At 35.0% G+C, this 20,751-nt stretch overlaps 3 protein-coding genes across 3 annotated transcripts; 2 read left to right on the top strand and 1 right to left on the bottom strand.

The window, feature by feature from the left end:
- Positions 1–2,913: 2,913 nt before the first annotated feature.
- On the top strand, positions 2,914–4,283 carry TRIADDRAFT_52029 (uncharacterized protein; the record flags this gene model as incomplete). Its single annotated transcript, XM_002108715.1, has 3 exons — positions 2,914–3,200; positions 3,430–3,620; positions 4,141–4,283. The coding sequence occupies 3 exons, from the start codon at positions 2,914–2,916 to the stop codon at positions 4,281–4,283; spliced, it is 621 nt and encodes a 206-aa protein (XP_002108751.1).
- Positions 4,284–14,591: 10,308 nt separating this feature from the next.
- Positions 14,592–16,217, bottom strand: TRIADDRAFT_63512 (uncharacterized protein; the record flags this gene model as incomplete). The annotated part of the gene is made up of 2 exons (XM_002107953.1): positions 14,592–15,100; positions 15,884–16,217. 2 exons carry the CDS (start codon positions 16,215–16,217, stop codon positions 14,592–14,594), a joined length of 843 nt encoding a protein of 280 aa, XP_002107989.1.
- A 1,275-nt stretch (positions 16,218–17,492) lies between these two features.
- TRIADDRAFT_52026 (uncharacterized protein) lies at positions 17,493–19,910 on the top strand (the record flags this gene model as incomplete). Its single annotated transcript, XM_002108714.1, has 3 exons — positions 17,493–17,853; positions 18,859–19,071; positions 19,366–19,910. 3 exons carry the CDS (start codon positions 17,493–17,495, stop codon positions 19,908–19,910), a joined length of 1,119 nt encoding a protein of 372 aa, XP_002108750.1.
- Between the last annotated feature and the right edge of the window lie 841 nt (positions 19,911–20,751).

The raw sequence follows: 20,751 nt of genomic DNA, 5'->3' as shown, positions 1-20,751 counted from the left end.
TNTGAAGTAAGTAGATGAACGTCAGAGAGGATCAAACCTATAAAGGGTCGAGGAGATATGACTCAAGTGAATATATTTCTGTCTTTGGACTTTGGGCTGTATTTAGATTTACTTTCATGTATACTAAAGCGATGGAGCTATGCAATTATGAATACAGTATTATAAAGTATCGCAATTGGTTACAATATTGGCGGATTTAAATTTCTGTAACAATTTATAATGCTAACGCTTTAGCTAAGAAGTTAACATTAAGATAGCCTATTTACAGGCTCAATATTTAGGAATTCTTATTTTCCTAACATACAGTACTTTGATTATATCTAAGTATATTGTCCACGTATGCGATTAAATTGAATGTAAAGCCAAAGGTTTATGAAAGATAATTCAGAAAGTATCACTAATATCTAGTTAAAATATATCAATCTGTGTCTATTCTCCTGTGCCGTAAAAAATACGAAGACTTGATACATGAAATCAAAGTTAACTTGACGAAGCAATCCTACTACGTCGGAAAAAACTACTGAAATTATAATATTTACAGTTAAACTCCTAGCCTAGATTACTCATTTTAAAAGTCAAGAAATTTTAAAATGATTCTGTTCAAAAAGCACTACGATAATAATAAGGAAATGGTGACAGATTGAGATTGAAACAAGTTAATGACTGTTTCAGTTAAAGAAGAACCATAATTTTCAAAGAATGATTTTGCCCTTGGCTACTATGGATTATCAATATAGTACTGTGATTCTACAGTAGTAACGCTCAGAGAAGCTTAAAGCGCGATAGATTACAATAGTGCTACTAGACTTGATGTCTCCTTCCTATGATAGCCTGATTATAGTACAATCTGTTGTCTAAAGCGCGGAATGCACTACGAATATTCATTCAATCAACAAATAAATTTACTACGGGCAGCGCAAGGGAATTTAGATTTGATAGCGAAATAATGACAAGTCCATTGTATGTGTAAACAGCTCTAGATCGCTGGGAGTGATAAATTTCTTCATTCTTTATCAACGTCTATGCAATCAGTGACAAGGTACAGCGTCTGATATCCATTGAAGTAACCGTTATAATAACATCATAATCCCTCGAAGTTAGATTTTGTCGTTACATGCAATTGTAGTGCAAAGTAACTAAAGATTAAGATTATGAGATTTTACGAAAATAGTTTGAATCGTTCGTTATATTTTAAGATTGATATTTGTTATAAGGACTAATTCATGGGGTGCAGTGGTTTTTACAAGAAGTTGTAGTTCTCATGCAATAAGTTGGAGATACTATCAGCTCCCCACCCCCCCCCCCCCCCAAAAGCCATGCTTCTCGTAATAATTTTTATCTTTCAAATCGACATGACAGTTGTTATGTCATGTTTAGCACAATATGGACACGGCCATCTGCAATTACTTTAATAGGGATCGTAATAGGCCGAGCTTTGAATAAGTATATGCATACAGAACTTGACCAAAATAATATTAATTTGCTGTTAGGACTTGAAGGATGCGATAGCAATGATTACTTGTATATACATATACATATACACAGCACAGTAGACTTGTATATCGCAAAACTGAATTTTATCAAATAGCTGGAATGGAATCATTTTAGGTCAATTTATGATCCATATGCTAATATGATTCGGGGATAAGATAAATGGAATGGACGATGGCTTATCCTAGAAGTTATGAACCAAGCCTGAAGTCGAACAATGTAGGAAATAATATTCGAATGTTATGCAATGATGATCTCCATTTCTATCCTTTCCTATGCAATCGAAAATACTGTTTGGAAAGATATGACTTTGATCATCAAGATCTGCATGACGGTGATTAATAGTCGATTGAAGCTTTTAGTCATCAGCAAATGATTGAAATTGATGAATTACTCCTGCACTGAATCATTTTTATGGCTCGAACAACACTAGTTGTCCATCTCATTTGACATATTGAGATCAATATCGCATTATACTAACGAATATCTTGAAGATCATTTAGGACCAGCTACTCGACAAATTCATCTCGCACCATTGCGCTTAGGTATAGGTACGCGTTTAAGAGGTTGCTGCGCACTTGCTATGATACTGTATGGCATCAAATCGTTTACAGTACAGAATGCTACAATGCACAGTATGAAGTATCGTACAGACTGTACTGTAGACTTACTACTGTACAGTACAGTACACTGTACTGGTGTGGGGAATTGTGCGTACTGTAAGAAATTTTCATTTTAGTACCGTAGCAATTTCAGACTATTTACAGATTTGACGTGAAAATTAGAATCAATGGATAGAAATGAAAGCTAGATTTCTATTTCTTAGCTATTGGGCTACATCTACATATGAGATTTTATCTACTTTGGGCTTGATTTAGCCTACACCGTTGAATCCCGCTGTACAGTACAGTACAGTCACATTACTGAGCATTTGGCCATACTGTGCAGTACAGTACAGTACTCTTGACTTTAACTCTACAGTACAGTACAGAAGACTTCTGGCCACCGTTTTATACAGTACTGTACACTGTAGAGTGTCATGGACAACTTTACTGGACTAGACAATAATAGTCTATAGCGAATACGATTGTATGAGCAATACAGGACGCGGGCAGATGCTTTCAGTCATGATTCAGTACTGCAGTACAGCCAGTACCCCAAAGGTAAGCTTGGAAACTTCAAGCGTTGGCCCATCGAAAACCACAACAGAAACTTGGGTGGACGAGAACTGCAACGTTCTTTCCGGCTGGAAAATCATTCAACAGCAGCGATCTTGGACATGGATTAAATTGAAGGATATTTTGGCATGGTGAGTGAGTTAATCTGGTCTTTCAAGAATTTATTGCAAAAAATAGCCTACCAAAATAGTCTTGAGTACTATACTGTACTCTAAATCTGTACCAAGATTGACCACAATCAACGATGGAGGACCAACTAAAGATGCAAAATGATGAGCAGGAAGGACAACAGCGATCAGCCAAGCGATCAAGAGATGATAGCTCTACTCAAGGTCCTGCATCACATGGCGATGACACACTTCAACCAGACTCCAAGAAGATCAAAAGGGATAAAGTAGAGGAAACTGGAGATGATTATAACTTCGCTAAGCCATTAACTATACCCAAGAAAGCAAATGAAATTACAACGAGCGCTAATAATAACGACCATTGGGAAAGGCGAAATATCGATGAGGAAACGGAGCGAATGCAGTTCGTATTTGTTATAATAAATGACATTGTAACATTGTACTATACAAACGTTGAAATATTACTTATGGCCAGTTACAGTCAAACTATATGACATTGCATGACTACTTTCTATCATGGATATAGTCAGGACTGATTCAGAATGTTTGTCTGCTTGTTTCGAAGTACAGTACTCTACTCTAATGATGTTACAAGATGATGGATTTTTTCTTCATTTCTTCTTCTCTCCTAGGTTATTGGTGGCATCGTTTACTGAAGAACAACATAATCGCTACGAAATGTATCGGCGTGCAGCCTTCCCTAAATCTATAGTTAAAAGATTAATTCAAAATGTTGCCGGCTCTGGAGCTTCTGTACCACAAAATGTCGTCATTGCTATGTCGGGCATAGCTAAAGTCTTCGTTGGGGAATCTGTTGAACTTGGTCAGTGAGTATATCAAGTTTGCAGCAGCTAGTGTTTTCAATAATTACGACAGTTAGCGATAACTTAAAATACAATTGCTGATAGTATCAAGTTAAATCAGTATAAAATAATAACCAAGAGAGAGTGGTACAGTATGACTACCGATATCTTTCCAAAATTCGTACATGATTTTAGTCTTTAGTCAGTTTCGCAGATTAGGCTTACAACTTCTGCGTATTCATAAGTTAGTAAAATTGGCGTGATCTTTTAATTATCTTCTCTTTATAGAAAGTCATATTCAGTCAGGTGTGAAAATACAGTAAAAGCGAATACTATGAAACAGTCTAATTATAGACTGATTACCTCGTTGGCATTTTAGTATTTATTATTGCTAGAACAACGCTACCAAATTATGTCACAGTCGCATGATAGGTTTCAATTAAAGATTAGAAGTAAATCGTCGTATCAAAATTCTTAGCAGATAGTACGTTGAACCTCTTCAAATGCAATAATTATTCTATTCTAAACATTGTATTATAGCTTTAGATATTAAAGAGAAATGGAACGATTCCGGTCCTATTCAACCAAAGCATTTACGGGAAGCTATTAGAAAAATGAAATCTAAAGGATTGATACCTCATTCTATTACTCGAAAAAATCCGTTACACTGGAGTAGTCGTTGATATTTTATTTCTATGCTATCTAGTTTTAAAAAGGTTATGTTCTCTCTGTAATAGAAATATTTTATTTGAGATACTGTGTTTCCACTAACTTTGAATGTGTAGGTACTATGATACTTGTATACTTGTTTCTCACTCATTGTTGTATGATACTTTGCAAACGTGAATTGACGTTTTTCTTTTAGTAGCCCCTATAACGGGCGTATAAATTATTTACCCAATGACACTGCTCTAATGTTTTCGTAATTTAATTTTATTTCAACTTAACTAACTGGATAATTACAGGTTCTCTAGCTGATACTTTTGTCGTATTAATTGTCACTATTATGAAGGTACTGTAAGCCAGACATTCCTGATTAATGTAAACAGACACCTGTAGTTGTAAGCTAACGTTTAATCAGTCTACGACTGACCGATTGTACAAAGAAGCTTGGATATCTTGATCTACAATATATATTTATAACCTCCTTTTCTAAGCCGGCACTTAATTATACGCGGATTCATTATAAATACTACAATGTAGTTGTCCAATACTGCATATACTTTATTCGACAAATCACTTTCATTTATTTAACGAAAGGCTACCAGTCAGAAAATGTTACAAAAATGCGATAGATAAAGCATGTCAAGTTTTTGATCCTTGCCAAAATTTCGTGGTCGGCATGGTTTATACGTACATATACAACAAAATATATACAGTACATTGGTAGCTTTTAGTATTGCAATCCTAAGTTATAATTATTGTCATTTCGGTAATTACCATAACTTTTTTACTCATTCTGCAGCGACCTCAACATCTGCATTCGTTTCGTAAAATGTAATGTAAGATAATTAACACCAACGAAGCCATTTAACAACATAAATTTGTCAAATAAGTTAAGAGTGACTCTCTTGTTTTAAGTTTATGTTACTACAATTGAAAATACACCGTGCCTATAGAATACATCTATGAAACGTGTAACTTGAGTCAAACAAAAATAAGTCATTTAGTTTAGTAATTAGCTGCTTATTGAGATATTTTGATTAGATAATGAATTATACGTCAATTCAAAGATATGCCTTTGCGGCTATGCTGTATAATAATATGTGGTACGAGTGACAGAATTTATAGCTAGTGGAAGATGAGAGTCAAAAGTATAACTGTAATACAGCTCATTAGTATAAAAGGACGGTATAAAAGACTATTTTACACTCAAGTACCAGTTAAAAATGTAATATTCAGATATAATTTGCGTATTAATAGAAAATTTAACATAAAATCTTACAAACTACAGTACTTGACAGTTAAATTAAACAGTCATTAAAGGGGTTGAAAAAGCAGCGAAAGATAAATACGAAAGGTCCAAAGCCAACAAAACTGAAAGAAGCACAATCTTGATAACTGATATTCTATACATAACAATGAACCCTATGCCATTACTCATTAATTAAGAGTTTAAAATTAATGCATTAAATTTGCATCAGGTAAACTAGGCTTTCTTTTAAATTGCTCTAACGATAACAACATTCTCCGACGATGGCCAATGGAGGCAATATCCAAAATCTATTATTCAAGCAATTACATAAAAATTTCATACTCGCTTTTATTTGAGCAATTTGAATTAAAACATTAGACCATACATACTGATACTTACTTGGGTAAGGTTAAAATCGTTAACATCGACTACATCCTTAATAGTGAGAAATCCATGCTGTTGAAAACGTGATAGGTAACTTTCCAGATTAATTGTTTCAAGCCATTCCATTAATGAATTCGATTTAGTTATTTGCGTTAGTTTATGGGCAACTGGAAGTTTGTCAATCTCCCTCAATAGAAATCTACCGTAGTATATAATATATATAAACATATCGTTACTATCATTAAAACGCATACAATACCAATAAATGAGTAACTGAATTCTATTGGTTTGATACCTTCGATGATTTTCGTCCTCAATGCCAATTTGAAGCAATTCACGGTCCGTCAAAATTTTTCCACCCTACGTACGCGTACATAAGAAATCATGTTTATAATCTAGGCTAAAATACAGTTTTAATTAAAGCTGCATAACACGTCCGTTCTCATTTATGTGTTACTAACCAAGTATTGGATATCATCAAATCCATGCTTGATAAAATTTTGTTGATATTGGGGGTATCCAATTGATTGAAGCCAAGTAAGTACACTTTGAGGGATATTTTCGCTGGGTTTCATATCTATATACATCAAACAATTTAATACCAAAATATCTACATCATAATACTTAACATTAACTTTATAAACTACATTTGCCGTATATACTGTCCAGCTTACGATCATTCATACTTTGATTCTTTATCGAGGCAATTTCGAAATTAATAAAATCGATCGTGTTATCCATATTTTCTTGAATCTAGTGATAAATTAACTTATTTGTTAATAGCGGTTAATAATTTTCATAATATAGCCGTTAATAAGTATCATTTCAGAGATTACGATAACATAATTAATTAATGGTAACGAAAATTATGCAGCAATAGTACCGTAGACCAGCTTCCACTTGTTGACGGTGCCGTTATTTTTGGACCTTCCATCGATCTCGATGGAATCTTCGGTTTTAATGTGGGTGCAGGATATTGAGGAGGCCGATTACTTTTATTTTGATTCGTTAAATTTGATTCAGAACTTTTCAAACTGGTCATATTTCTTCTCGGTGGTTTTGGTGGTGGTGGCTTACTCATTAATCTCAATAATTCTATTTCTTTCTCTTCTTGAGTCATCTTACGAACGGCATTAAGAGTAGCGTCAGTGCGACTGCTGGAGTTTCCAACATTAGATTCTTGACCTTTTCCTATTAGTAGATTATTATTTGATTGCGAATCAGAAACTTTACTAGCAGTCGTAGCTCCATTTGAACCTTTTGGTACTTGAGAAAAATTTGAGCCAATGTTTAAATTGGAAAAATGAGATGAACTGCTATCGGATTCATCAGCTCTTGGAGGCAACATATCGTAATTCCCGGATGCCACCGTTATATTGTCTCTGAGATCGACTTTATCAATTCTTAGTTCATTAAAATGGCTTAAATTATGAGAGGATGATGATACGGAGCTATTGGAATTACCTTTCGTGGTGACGTCTTTCTCAATCGCTGCAGACGAAGCTTTGAAAATTTGAGAGATGTTAACTCCACTAATCGGATCTACCTTACTATACTGTCCTTTGCCAGAGTCAGTTGTATCTACTTTCAGGCCGAAATTGTCTGGTTTCTTATTAGATAAGACAATTTTGTCGTAGTTACTATAACGAGATGCGGTACCAACAGACGTGACTGCGGTAAGTGAGCTAAAATCGTTAGTAAAATTTTCTTCCGGCGAAGTGGTGACTGATTTTTCGTAATTTGGCAACATAAAATTACTCTGATTATAACTATCACTTCTGTTAATCTGAAAATTGTTATCAAAGTGATTACTAGACTGAACGGTGGTCGAGGCAAATGGATCTTGATGAGAAAGAGTAGATACTTCGGTGTTAGTTGCTGAACTAAATGGATCTCTAGGATTGAATGTACTACTTTGAAATGGGTCATTCGCACCAAATACACTCGCCGAGTTAGCTGCAACATTTTGGGACATAAAAATTGCATCAGCGTTTAAAAACTGTTGATCTTTTCTCAGCGATTCCTGCTCGTCTATGGACGAGTTATCCTGATTCGAACGATTTCTATAATCTTTTAAAAATAAAGTAACAAAGAATAATTAATCGAGAACTCAATCTGTCGAAGTTGTTTACTTTACAGTCCAAGTAGTAGATAATTGTTAAACTAGAACCTGCAATCATTTCCATTATGTCATCCATATTTTCTCGTCCAGCCAAACATTGTTCAACAGTTTCACCAGATGCATTAGTCACGTCCAGATCAACATCTATTGTGAAAAATAATCTTCAAATTCTAGTATTTGAACAGCAAAAGCATAGTTATTATGACTATCACCTTGTTCAAGTATTCGTTTGACAGCATCTTTGTGGCCAGCTTTAACAGCAGCATGTAAACAGCTTCCCTCTTGAGTCTAAATAAGAAAGATGAAAAGTTATTTACTTATTCTGATAGATTATATTAATTAGATAAACACTGATAAAAATTTTACAAATACAAACCTTGTAGTTTATATGCAATTTAGCTTTCAAGAGAATATCTAATATTGCTAACTGATTATTGCTTGCAGCATAGAATAATGACGTAGAATAAGCAGGCAGAACATCTTCTTGCAAAGACGACAACAGAGCTTCAACCTTTTTTTAACAAAATTTGTTCCTATTATTATGCTTACTGCTTCCAATAAGAAATTCCAGGGCATGTAAACGACATTTATACGTATGTTTAAGGTTCATCTTACAGCAAATTTATCGCCAGCTTCTGCCGCCATATCCAAAGCGGTCTTTCCAGTAGAATTTTGAATACTGGTATCTATATCGTACTGTTTAGTAGATTAATATATGCATGAAATTAATAATAAACGTAGATATTGGGCAAAATGTTAAATCGGCCAAAGGTTTTGTAGTGATACTGGATGACTTAATTTTCATTTTTAATGTTTGAATCATACAGATTTCGCGATGACCATAATTGATAATAGTTAAATAACATTTACTAAAATTGTTAACAACAACATGGTCAGTTAGCATATTGTAGGCAGGTTGTACTTATACTACAGATATTATGAGTAAAGAAACATACTTTTGTAAGTAGCTTAATCATTTTATATTTCCGACTTTGAATGCAAATGTGTAATGCAGAGTTTCCGTCACGAGTCTAATAAAGTAAAAATATATCAGCAGGATATAAATCAAAATTATGGTTAAAATATAGATTAGATTAAAAGGATATCGTAGTAAAAATCAACTGTTAATTTAAAATAATCAGCAAAAGTTTAATTTAATACCTTGTCAATGAACTAATTTTAAAGTAAATATACTATTTACACTGTATTCATATTGAGCCTAAAGATCACTATAATATAATCTTACTGATTCTAAAGTAAGGGTTACGCTGATTTATTTTTGTGGTACATCCAGTTGCAACTTGCAAGATAACACAACTAACATTACCTTCACTGATACTTGTAATGGGTCGTCCTTGATTACAGCTTCCGCAACTTCAGCATGACCAAATAGTGCAGCCAAATGAATTGGACAGTAACCTATATTGCAATATAAGTCACAGTACAATTAAATGTATTTAAAATGACGAAATTCCCCCTAATAACCATGGTACATTGCAGCTGTACTAATATCGCAACGAAATGCAAAACATTCTAACTTTAATTACTAGTAGATTCAATACAAGCATAAACGGGGCACAACACCGCAACAGAGTAGCTTCCACTACGGGCATCACTTACTTTAGTCAATGACTGTTATCAAACATTTATCATTCATTAATGAATAGAGTAACCAACAATGTTATTTGTAATTTAAATATTTTATTGAATGAAGCTTTACAAGGACAATTTATGCACGCACAAACTAGTCAATTATATATTTACTATAGCTATCAATGAAAGTTTGTATCATAGTGTATTAGTTACTAGTTGCATTTACCTTGTGAGTTTTCTTTCGTTACTTCAAAATGTTTAGCGAGCAATATTTCAACAGCTACACTGTTAAGAATAAATATATCTATATTGTAGGTTAAACTGTATTGAAGATTGATCGAGTTTCTAAGATGTGCTATCTAGCAAGATACTAATTAACTTTTAAAGATAGTCGTACTAGTAGCAGTATGTGTACTACTGTATCGTTTTTAGATACAGTAACCGTTAAATAAACAAAGTACGAAATGTACAGTAATTAACTAATAAGTAATATAATTGCAGGTTTATTGCTGTTGTTTGATCTACAAGGAGTTTTTACCCAACAACTATTTCAGTGCTTACTGGAAGTAATTTAAGATCGACGAATTATTAGAATATTGAAATTAGAACACTTTACTGTTTAATCCTTTAGCGCATCGGACATTAATGTACAGTATTGTACATACATGCATAGTATATTAATGCAGCGTGGGAGTTTTATCTGATTATTATATTATAATTCGTATTTGAATGCGTAAGACACAAAATCTCTAAGATTTTTAATGGAAGGATCGTTGCAGATTAACGGCAGTATGCTTCATCATTAATAGCCGAAAGCTGAATTTATTCGATGATATTATCGTAAACGATTTATATATTTTTAGTAGATTATAGCTCTGGAGTACAATTCGGTATCATCTACAACTGTGTACAGTACTGGTTGATCTATGGTTTCCATTTCGCTCGACATATACACAGTGTCGCCGCGTAAAGTACTCATTATACCGTACTTTCTGGAGCCAGAGTTCAGGACTTTAATTTCATGATATTCTCATTTTATAATAATATTCAATTTCGGTATACTCTTAATTACTGACTGCAAGTAATACGAGTATCACAACATTTAGAGAAACTCGTAAGTTCATGTTAATGCGCATGAAAATTTCACCAGCGATAACTTAACACAATGTTACGTAACATTTGAAAGTAAAACTTTTTCTATTCCAAGAAAATTGTCTTACCAATTATTTTCAATAACAGCTTGATGTAAAGGTGTATTGCCATTGATTCCCCAGTACTTTTGTAGCTCTTCCTTACTGTAACAGAAAAGTTATGATGCTATGATTAAAGGGAAGTCAACAATTAACTTATACATACGATATACCGTATTCTATCGATATCTAACTGATCCATTCGTAAAGCCGGAAGTAAAACACTGCTGTGCTCAACGTACGACGTAAAACAAGTGTCATAAGATGATGATTTATTGCTTTGTAATGCATGCTACTCTATATTGATTGTTGATAGAGAAAGAGTAAACTTGGTCAAATTTAGTCAAGAAAATAACTGCAATAAAATAGATAACTACAGGCATGCAGCTAACCCGACCATCCAATGATGAATATAAAATAAAAAAAAATGTAAAATCCATTCGTTCTTCAATCAATTGTGCTGTTTAGATTGATACTTTACAGTCTACGTTCACGTCACAACCCCCGCAGGCAAATTGATGAATTTTATTAGGGTAAAGATATGAAATAAGTAGAATTGAAATTTCTGAAGAAAGGATCATCTTGTTTATTGGGCTATTTCCAAGCATTGCAGAGTACTATGTTGTTCAGTGTCCTGTAGTTCCCTTCCATCACTTACAGTACATATATGTATATATATATATATACGTTATGTTGCTGTCGTTATGAAGGTTAAGCCGATAATCAATGTAGCGTATGTGATATAAGCAGTAGTCCAATACAGTCTTTCAACGAAAACAAGTAATTCATGCGATTGAAAGTAATGGAGAAAGTTGAACTATTTTCTATTATATGCTATGCCTATACTGATAGTAATGTACTGTAAAATAGAGTAAGTAGAAATTAGAAAAGATTATCATCATGGCAGTATTGACCAACCCCAGTAATTTAGTCCTTCTACTGTACAGTAGGGATTGGTCACCACTAGCCTGAGATCAAATTAACATTTGAATCATTTTTGCTATCCATTGATCGACCGCACGACTAATTAATCCATTTATAGTGTTAATCAATGTCTTTTCTGCCAATCTAATATCATCTATTCAAAGCAAATAATATCACGATTGATTCCTATGTATAAATTGAAAAGTCATTTGAATGGAAAGGCGATGTCGTATCTGCGGCATAAAACTGCGACACATTCAATGACAAAATAGTAATACAAGTACCATACAACAATATCCATGATGTTTTGAAATGGACAATGATGAAGATCATTGATGGAATTTACCTCAAAGATCGCTTATCCAATAATTCGATAAAGCGTTTGACATCATTTTCGCGAGCAGCTTTCAATAATGAATCCTTGGTATTTTTATTTTTGAACGACAACATTTTCCACCATTAACTTGAACTTTTGACAAGGCTCTAAGCCGGAAAGTACGCACTGTTAACCAACCTCAAACAGGACGTTATCGGCAACGCCTTCAACGTTGGGTTTGGTACGGTACGGAAAGAGGGACTTTCAATATTGTACAGTACTGTACACTGTACAGTGTACAGTACAGTGTAAGGCTGTACTGTAGCACTGTACTGAACGTTACAGTACCGTAATAACACAGGTCGTACAGTACAGTATGACTTGGCAGTGACTGTCATAGTTATTGGTAGGGTACAGTATAAAAATCGAAGGGATGGAAAAGGGACGGATTTCTCCAATGGCTAATGTCTGGTAATCTGCAGTAAAATGTCTACATTATAAAGCCAATGACCACTCAATTCACGACATATGTTTTACACAAGTTGGACACCGTACAGTTCGCCTATGGATTACTACAAATATTACTAGAAATTACTTCTCATTTCTAGTCGTTGATAGTTTAGGACAGTAGTCAATTTAATAAACGATTATAGTAGTTTCGGCTAATAACAGTAGTAATTGACGTATGGTAGCATTATGTAGTGTATTTAGTTTCACTGTAGTTTTTAGACATGTTCGTAAATATACAGTAGACATTTTGTTATGCTCCCAATATAATACCTCTACAGTCTATTTCAACGATGCTCAAATATAACTTGTCATGTTCAGTTATTTATAGCACCTACAGTCTTTGCTATTTCCTACAATTATTGACTATTATATAGCCTGTTTATGATCTATGATGAGTCTAATTCTACAATACTGTTCTCTGCATGTTTTCTCTCTCTAATGCTATAAATACTGATGATTTCTGCCTCAGAGTTGTTCAGTTGCACTACTCGTAGTAGGAGTACTTTCTCACGTTACTTCACGACAGCTTCAACGCTGATCTACCGTAACTACCGCATCGTACCTCCATTACTATCTACAATAAAGTAATCAACTTTATTAAAATCCCTTGCATATTTTCTGTGAATGGTTATGAAGTCCGCAGACGCTGATTCTTCGAACCCTCCATCACATATTAAGAAATAGAATAGTCTACTATGCTATACTTATAAGGTAATTTCATGATTGTTGATGATGAAAGGATTTTGAGTAAGACGATTGCGAACCGAAGGGGTTGTAAAACCCAAGCACTACAACGATACTACAGCAGTCAGCACAATATTTGCTAATAGTGCAGTAGTAAATATGACTGTAATTCCCTATGATGGATACAATCGCGGATTACTAGAAACAACTGGTCTCTGATGCAGTTGAAACATGGTAAAGCAAATAGAAATACTGGAATAAATAAAATACGTTTATGCATACTGGACACTAGGTCAACTACTCCGGCTTGTACAGCACAGTACAGTGTATAACAGAGTACTCTGTATGATAATATCATTATATGATTGAGATATTTTGTAGCGTCTTGAAGTTAACCAATGCTGAATAATCAACGAGTGTAGAAAGCTACAGCCCCCCCCCCCAAAAAAAACTGCATTTAGATTGCTAAGCCAAGAATGGCCTTCACGTCTACACTCATGACCCTGGTCGCTTGTAATCTGACCATGCAAGACTACGAATACTCAACTTTCTTCAGTAATAACACTTTGTGGTATTCAAAATGTAGTCAAGTGAATGCGTATAGTTATTAATTAATTATACGAGTGTATAGACAGACTATGGATAGCTTCAAAGAAACATGATAACATTTGCGAAATCCTTTGTAACACATTACTGTATACATGTATATATACAACAATACGAAACTGAATATAGTTAGCATGATTCCATAGAAAAAGATTTACAACACCCTCAAATTTTGACTACACCTCATGGCAGCAACTTTATTCTAGATCGAATTTGTGCTACGATAGTGCGAGAAATAACGCAAAGTATATCGTAGCTAGTGATTCATTACATAGGTCAATATAGTACACCAATACATATACGTAGATATTATATACCTTCATTGAACACAACTACATGATATAGCGATAGAATTGCATTCAAAGTGGTAAAAGTAAATATAGGTTTCAAGATTACACATCCATCTCGACGTAATGGCGATAACGATCGTGCGAATATGTGATCAAATGATCAATCCATCATTGACCAGCATGAAAAGATTTTACACAGATACTTTAGCGTAACCAAATAAGACATATACAGTAGCTACAAGACTACTGTCTTCAATCCTGATTGCTAGCATGAGCTCTGCTAATGTTATTCCAGGATATATCATGGATTGATTTATTGATAAACACAAGCCCATGTTTTCACATATCCGCTATAGAATCATTCAACACTAGCAGAAACCCCACATGAAATTTACATCTAGTTAACACATAAATAAATTGATATTTATATTATGATAGTAATAAGAGACCGATAGTCCTAGAAATCTTGTATTTGTCTAGGTTGCACAATTGGTCCTATTGCTGGGGCCTGATAGTTTTCGATGGAATGAATGTTTTTTATAAGTGTATCCGATTGCCAATAAAAGATATAGTGCCTGACACCAAAAACTTCCATAAAATCTTGCGGACATACTCCGTTGCAAAGTACAAAAGAAAAACGCGGATTACGACCTTTATTTCTGTGCATTTCGTTGTCCATAGGTATACGTAAATCGGAATTGCTTGATGCAGGCATTTTAGAAAGGTAATACAACGGGTGATGAGCCCTGTAAAGCTTGAGATTTTCTTCGCTACAAATAAATATGATTGTCTGAGCCATATCCCATATTCTTCGATTAGAGTCATAAAGCGCAAAACCGTTATCGTATACCAACGGTCGAACATCTACACGATCATGTGTTTGGCGACAAATATTGTTTTTCAATCCAAGTGCAGGCGATTCACAGTCATACGTATAAACGATGATAATAATAGTTTTGCCAGGTTCTGCAAAATGAAATCGTTTATTAGTACAAAGATAAACCTTTTCAGTTGTTGAACATTCAAATACTATAGCACACCATTCACACCGTCGATTGTACTGTTTGTACCGTATGATTCAAAATAGCGAAATACGAAGGTCGCAGCTGCAATTATCTCTATTTTTACTTGGACGTTTTTCCTTTATAACCTCATTAACCCCGAGTATCATTAGTATATACAGTAGTGATATATACTGCAGTGTCTCGCTTGTACAATTTCTACGCCCGATTGATAACGTTTGATGTAAATTGGCGAAACTGTTGCTAATGAAAGTACGATCATTCCACTTGCTTTTCCAGTCATTCATGGGTAAGTGTTTTAATGACTCCAAGTGATTGCTACTGTATATACAATGAAAGTATACAGTCCGTGACAACGGCGCCGATACGGTAGGAAGAGGGTATGGTGGAGTCATGAATACACATACGCGTATGAATAGTAAAAGTAGAGTAAACGGAGATATTTCATAAAATGGAAGGGCAAAATTTGAAATCTTTGAGAAAATTATGTTAACCAGTGTGAAAGAACAAGGAATAGCCAACGATTCAATCAGGCAAATAAACCTATCAACAATGTCATGTAATACTGTCCTATTGTATCGCGTTCTGTATCAACAACAAATTTCACTCAACTGAACTTGACAAATGAACGCTGGAAAATAATAATAATAATTCATAATAGAAAGTATTTTTTTTTGGCCAAAGGGTTGTACTGTACATCATGTAGTATATTGGAGGTAGCACTTACCTTGTAATTCTTCCTCATAGTCCCATAAGGTACGTAAAGCCTTGCTGGCATGAATTCCGTGACAGGCACGCACCACATCAATAATAGTTATAGAATATCGCACCGATAATTCACTTAGCATAGCAGTAGTTGGACTTTTGCAATTTTCGTAGGACATAATATCATCAAATGGCAGTCCTAACCGACTTCCTAATGAGCGCCAATCACTAACAGCGACATTGTATGCATCTAGATCATGCGCTAACAAATGAATAAGCATTGGATGATCTCTTAATAAGTGGCTACCAATACGACTGCCAGGATAATTGGCGAATCCTTGATTTCTTGAAGCCATCTTGGAAAATGGACTGTTCAATACTACTGTCTAATTTCACAGCCCAGACCGGTTGGTATTTTCGATAGGAAAACGCGATACGATACTAAGTCTGTGTATCGGACCAATCGGCCATCGAAAGGAGATGTTTTTATTCTTTGCGCACGATCAGTACAGTGCAGTATGATCCAGTTTATAGTATTGGTCTTCAAGGAGACGTTTTTATTCTTTGCGCATGATCAGTATAGTACAGTACTGTATGATACAGTTTACAGTATTGTATTGGTCTTGCGTGTTTGGTATGTACTGTACTGTACAGTACTGTGTCGTACAGTACAGTACTAACTCTGTGTATCGGACCAATCGGCCATCGAAAGGAGATGTTTTTATTTTTTGCGCATGATCAGTACAGTGCAGTATGATCCAGTTTATAGTATTGGTCTTCAAGGAGATGTTTTTATTCTTTGCGCATGATCAGTGCAGTGCCGTATAATCCAGTTTACAGTATTAGTCTTGTGAGTTTGTGATTTACTGCGTCGATTCACGAACTACAGTACAGTACAGTACAGTTTACAGTATTGGTCTTGCGTGTTTGGTATTTACTGCGTCGATTCACTAACTACAGTACTGTCGTGTACAGTACAGTACATGTACTGTACAAAATACTGTACAATGTACTGTACCGTATCATCCGTATGATACGGTTATTTATCTTCTGTGTTTTCTCATTTACCCTGACTAAGTGATACTGGACAGTGTACAGTCACTATAGTGTACACTATGAGTATAGCAGACATCGATCTTGTTTGTAACCTGTTTCTTTCTTTCTTTCGGCTGTCTTGTCTGCCTGTCTGAATGGAAAGACTGAAGCGACAACTTCCGCATACTTTTTGACTGGCGTCAATACCGTACCGTACCGGCGCTGTAATGGACCTAAACACGGAAGTAGCGTACAGTACAGTACTGTACAGTATTATGTACTTCACAGTGTACTGTAGACACATTGTGTACTGTAAGGAAAGGAGAAATCAATCGGCCATTGGGCCTTGAAAAAAATCCTGACAATTTCCATTCCGCCAGTGTCGATGAACATTGAAAGACTTCTCTGTCTTTTTACTTGATTTTTCATTCCGTTAACCCTTCCTCAACACGACAGTAATCCATTCATACTACTACTACTACTACTACTACAACTGTAGCTAGAAGGCAACTTCCATTTCTGTTTCAATTTTGTATTGCAGCCAATTCACAAGCGTCTTCACTGTAGTTGTTTGGACGTGGTTGAAAAATTCAACGATGACCAACCCAAGTCTCGTCATGTCGCACTTGATACCCAACGAACCTGCGCACGCTAATTACGATTCGTCCAAAATTCCTTTGCGATACTTATTTTTCGATATCTTGAAAGAGGTTGCTAAACAACTGGATATCGATAATGGATCAAGCCTAACCAAGAATTGGAAAATCCTGGCTTCCATACTGAAATTTAGTGAGAGCGATATACATGGATTGTCAAACTGCCATCCATCGATAACCTTGAAAATGCTCAATGAACATTTCGCACGTTTTCCCGATTTTACTGTACAAGAATTCATTTCTGTATTGGAAAGAATGGGTCGTCAAGAATTAGCCTTGATCGTTAGAGATGGTTTAAGGGGTATGTAACGCTAGTGTCGATCTTATAGTAGTCGAATGGCGACGTTTTACCTTTATTCTTCAATATCGAGAAATGTAGAAACGTATCAACAAACTCACACCCAACCACTTTTAATTGTATGATATTGTTGATGATTCAATAAACTACTGTAGTAACTATTCATAACCAATACTGTATGCTTTTGGCCAGTATCATGCTACGGTTGGTCATTTACTTGACAATCACCAAGGCATTGGAAACATGTCATTGAACGATTACAGTATCATGAATGGATGGATGCGCCGATAGCTTCTGTTACGGGCAAGTGATTGAATCTTCAATTCATTGGATGCGATGTGTATACTTGTACACGCGTAGAAATCAGCCATGAACTACTGGATATCTGCTCCAGTTGAATGAATCGGATTTTTCAACTTTTATTAAATATTTTATTAGCGCTACATAGAATAGAGAGAAGTAAGATGATAACACACCGTGGTCTATATAAGATTCCCTGTTAGTGATCCACAGCAGTTATGACAATGTTCCTAATCATAAAGTTCACAAAGTATTCAATAACAGTTCAAAGTACTTTAAAGTAGTGATTTAATGCGCATTGTAGGATAGTACGAATGTTAGTTATTTTGTTATAACGCTTCTACCTACAGTATACGCGTAGTATTAGCCAAAAGATACATCAGTACCTGTATACGACTATACTGTACAGTGTACAGTATGGACAGGGCGGTGTTTTGTTCTTTTTGTGATATCGGGGAGGGGGGGGGGGATAAATGTAAAACGGCTTGAACGCACCAGTACAGCAATAATGCAGCCACTATTCCAATAGTCCTTGAGATTGTACTTGTGTATTTAAAACTAAAATTATTTCAAATCTCTTACCTGAATTGCAGTATAAATCCAAATTAGCAAATAGGCGTTAAGTTGAATGTCTCTTGGCATATTAATACTGACTGGCTGTTGATGCGAAGGTAATAATAATTGCTTTACTTTTTGATCGAACTCTAGACGGACTCTACATTGATCAAGGAAATATCAGACATTCTTATATCAGAACAGAACTTAGAAATGATCATAACGGCGAGTACGCTTTACCTGCACCAGCACGCAATCCTATCACCAGTCGAGATATTAGCAATCATCATTACCATGGCCACCTTCCATTACAACCTCTTTACGAACAGTCCGAGACGGAAAATGTACAGTATCCAACAGTCCAAGGTAAAATTGGATTCTTAGAATAATGAATAATTGTGTATCATCAATGTACCGCACTAATTGACAGTGTAATACTACCAATTTATTGCTACAAAATGCTGATTCTGTTTCTGATATGCATACTAAACACCCGGCAAAGTATAAACTACTATACGCTGAAATTCACCTTAAAAAATAGAGTTAGAATTTGTTTTCTTCAATGAAATCTGAAAAAAATTGCGTAGTAGTAGTGCTAATATTAATGTAATGGCGATGATAACACAGTAAACTTATAAATTATTATTTTACTATCGACAGTCCCTATGTTACCATCAGTTCGACGTCCACCTGGAACGCGGTCGTTAATGATTTATTCCCACCGCAGTGAAACACATCAAGAAAATGTAGCTAGTCTTGCAAAGACTCTTTGTCAAGAATTCGGTATGAGCTGTATGGATCCTTACAAGGCCGATGAATTTCATACCGAAAACTGTTGTGCTTTCATTGCATCCAAGATGGAAGAAGCGGACTTGGTATTCTTCGTTTTTGATAAAAATTATTTGAGTGATAGAGACTTTGATGGTGAGGAAGTCCCCATGGCAGATGCTCCCGAGTCTTCACCGTTTGAGTACAATCTAACCCACATTAGGGCTTTACGACTAGCCGACACTATTATGACGAATGATATTTACGCTCATGGTATGCGTAATAAGAAATTTATTTTTATGTTAATGGACAACGGTTTGCCTGAATATATACCCAAGATATGTAGAATGTTTAAATATTTTAGGTGGCCTCAAGATAAAAAAGGTTTGATGCGCCTAATTCGAGCTTTAAGGAAAAAGAAAAATCCTTCTTCTTAATAGCCTTAAAAGCATTTTATCTCTATGTAGCAGTTGTTTTGTAATTGCAACTGTGACGTTGTAGCTGGCTGAAAGTAAAGGTCTACTGTCGAAATTTACTTTTTTATCGCTCTTTAAGTTTTGAAGGTATAATTACTTACTACCGCCTATATTGAACTCCAAGTTTCGCTGTTATTGAAACGCATATTATTTCCATGGTACTACATGGCAGATGACTTTTTGTCCATGAGACGTTGACCCGTATATGTATTGATATTCTAATATAACTTACCACTGTTTATGCTAAGTTTTACTGTTCATGAGACGCGTATTATTACAGTGGTACTAATATACAGATGGTCTTTCGTCGATGAGAGCGTCGACCTGTAAACGTATTGATATTCCAATATCCTAATTTTTGTGTTGCGTTACTAATAACTGAGCCTTTGTAAAAGCATGTTACCATGCAGAAATTAACATTGGCTGCTTATGGCAAGTAAATGTGATCGCCAGTTAAACTCCAATTTTGAAAACATGGGTATAAAGCGTGTTGTATAATCATGGCAACAGTAGAAGCCTCTGTACTGTACATTTTCTGAGCTACTCTACTTGTATAAACACTTCATTGATCACATAATCTTATATTTTTATTAGATGCTAACAATTCCCGTTCCTATATAATTACAGATGGATAATGTTGCACAACTATCGTCGTAAAACTACTCTGGATACGCGTGTTCAGTTTATGATTGTGATATGTGTCATACTTCCCATAAGCTGTATCTATGAATATTGCTCAATGTCTGAGATTGGTAGTTCACTCTGTACTTAATATTAACGTTATCTAATTCCTTGAATTAGC

The sequence above is a fragment of the Trichoplax adhaerens genome, genomic scaffold (assembly GCF_000150275.1).
Source record: "Trichoplax adhaerens TRIADscaffold_1 genomic scaffold, whole genome shotgun sequence".
In the NCBI taxonomy this organism is placed as follows: Eukaryota; Metazoa; Placozoa; class Uniplacotomia; order Trichoplacea; family Trichoplacidae; genus Trichoplax; species Trichoplax adhaerens.
Note: the sequence above shows the minus strand (reverse complement) of the source record. Positions and strands in the feature narration are given on the sequence as shown.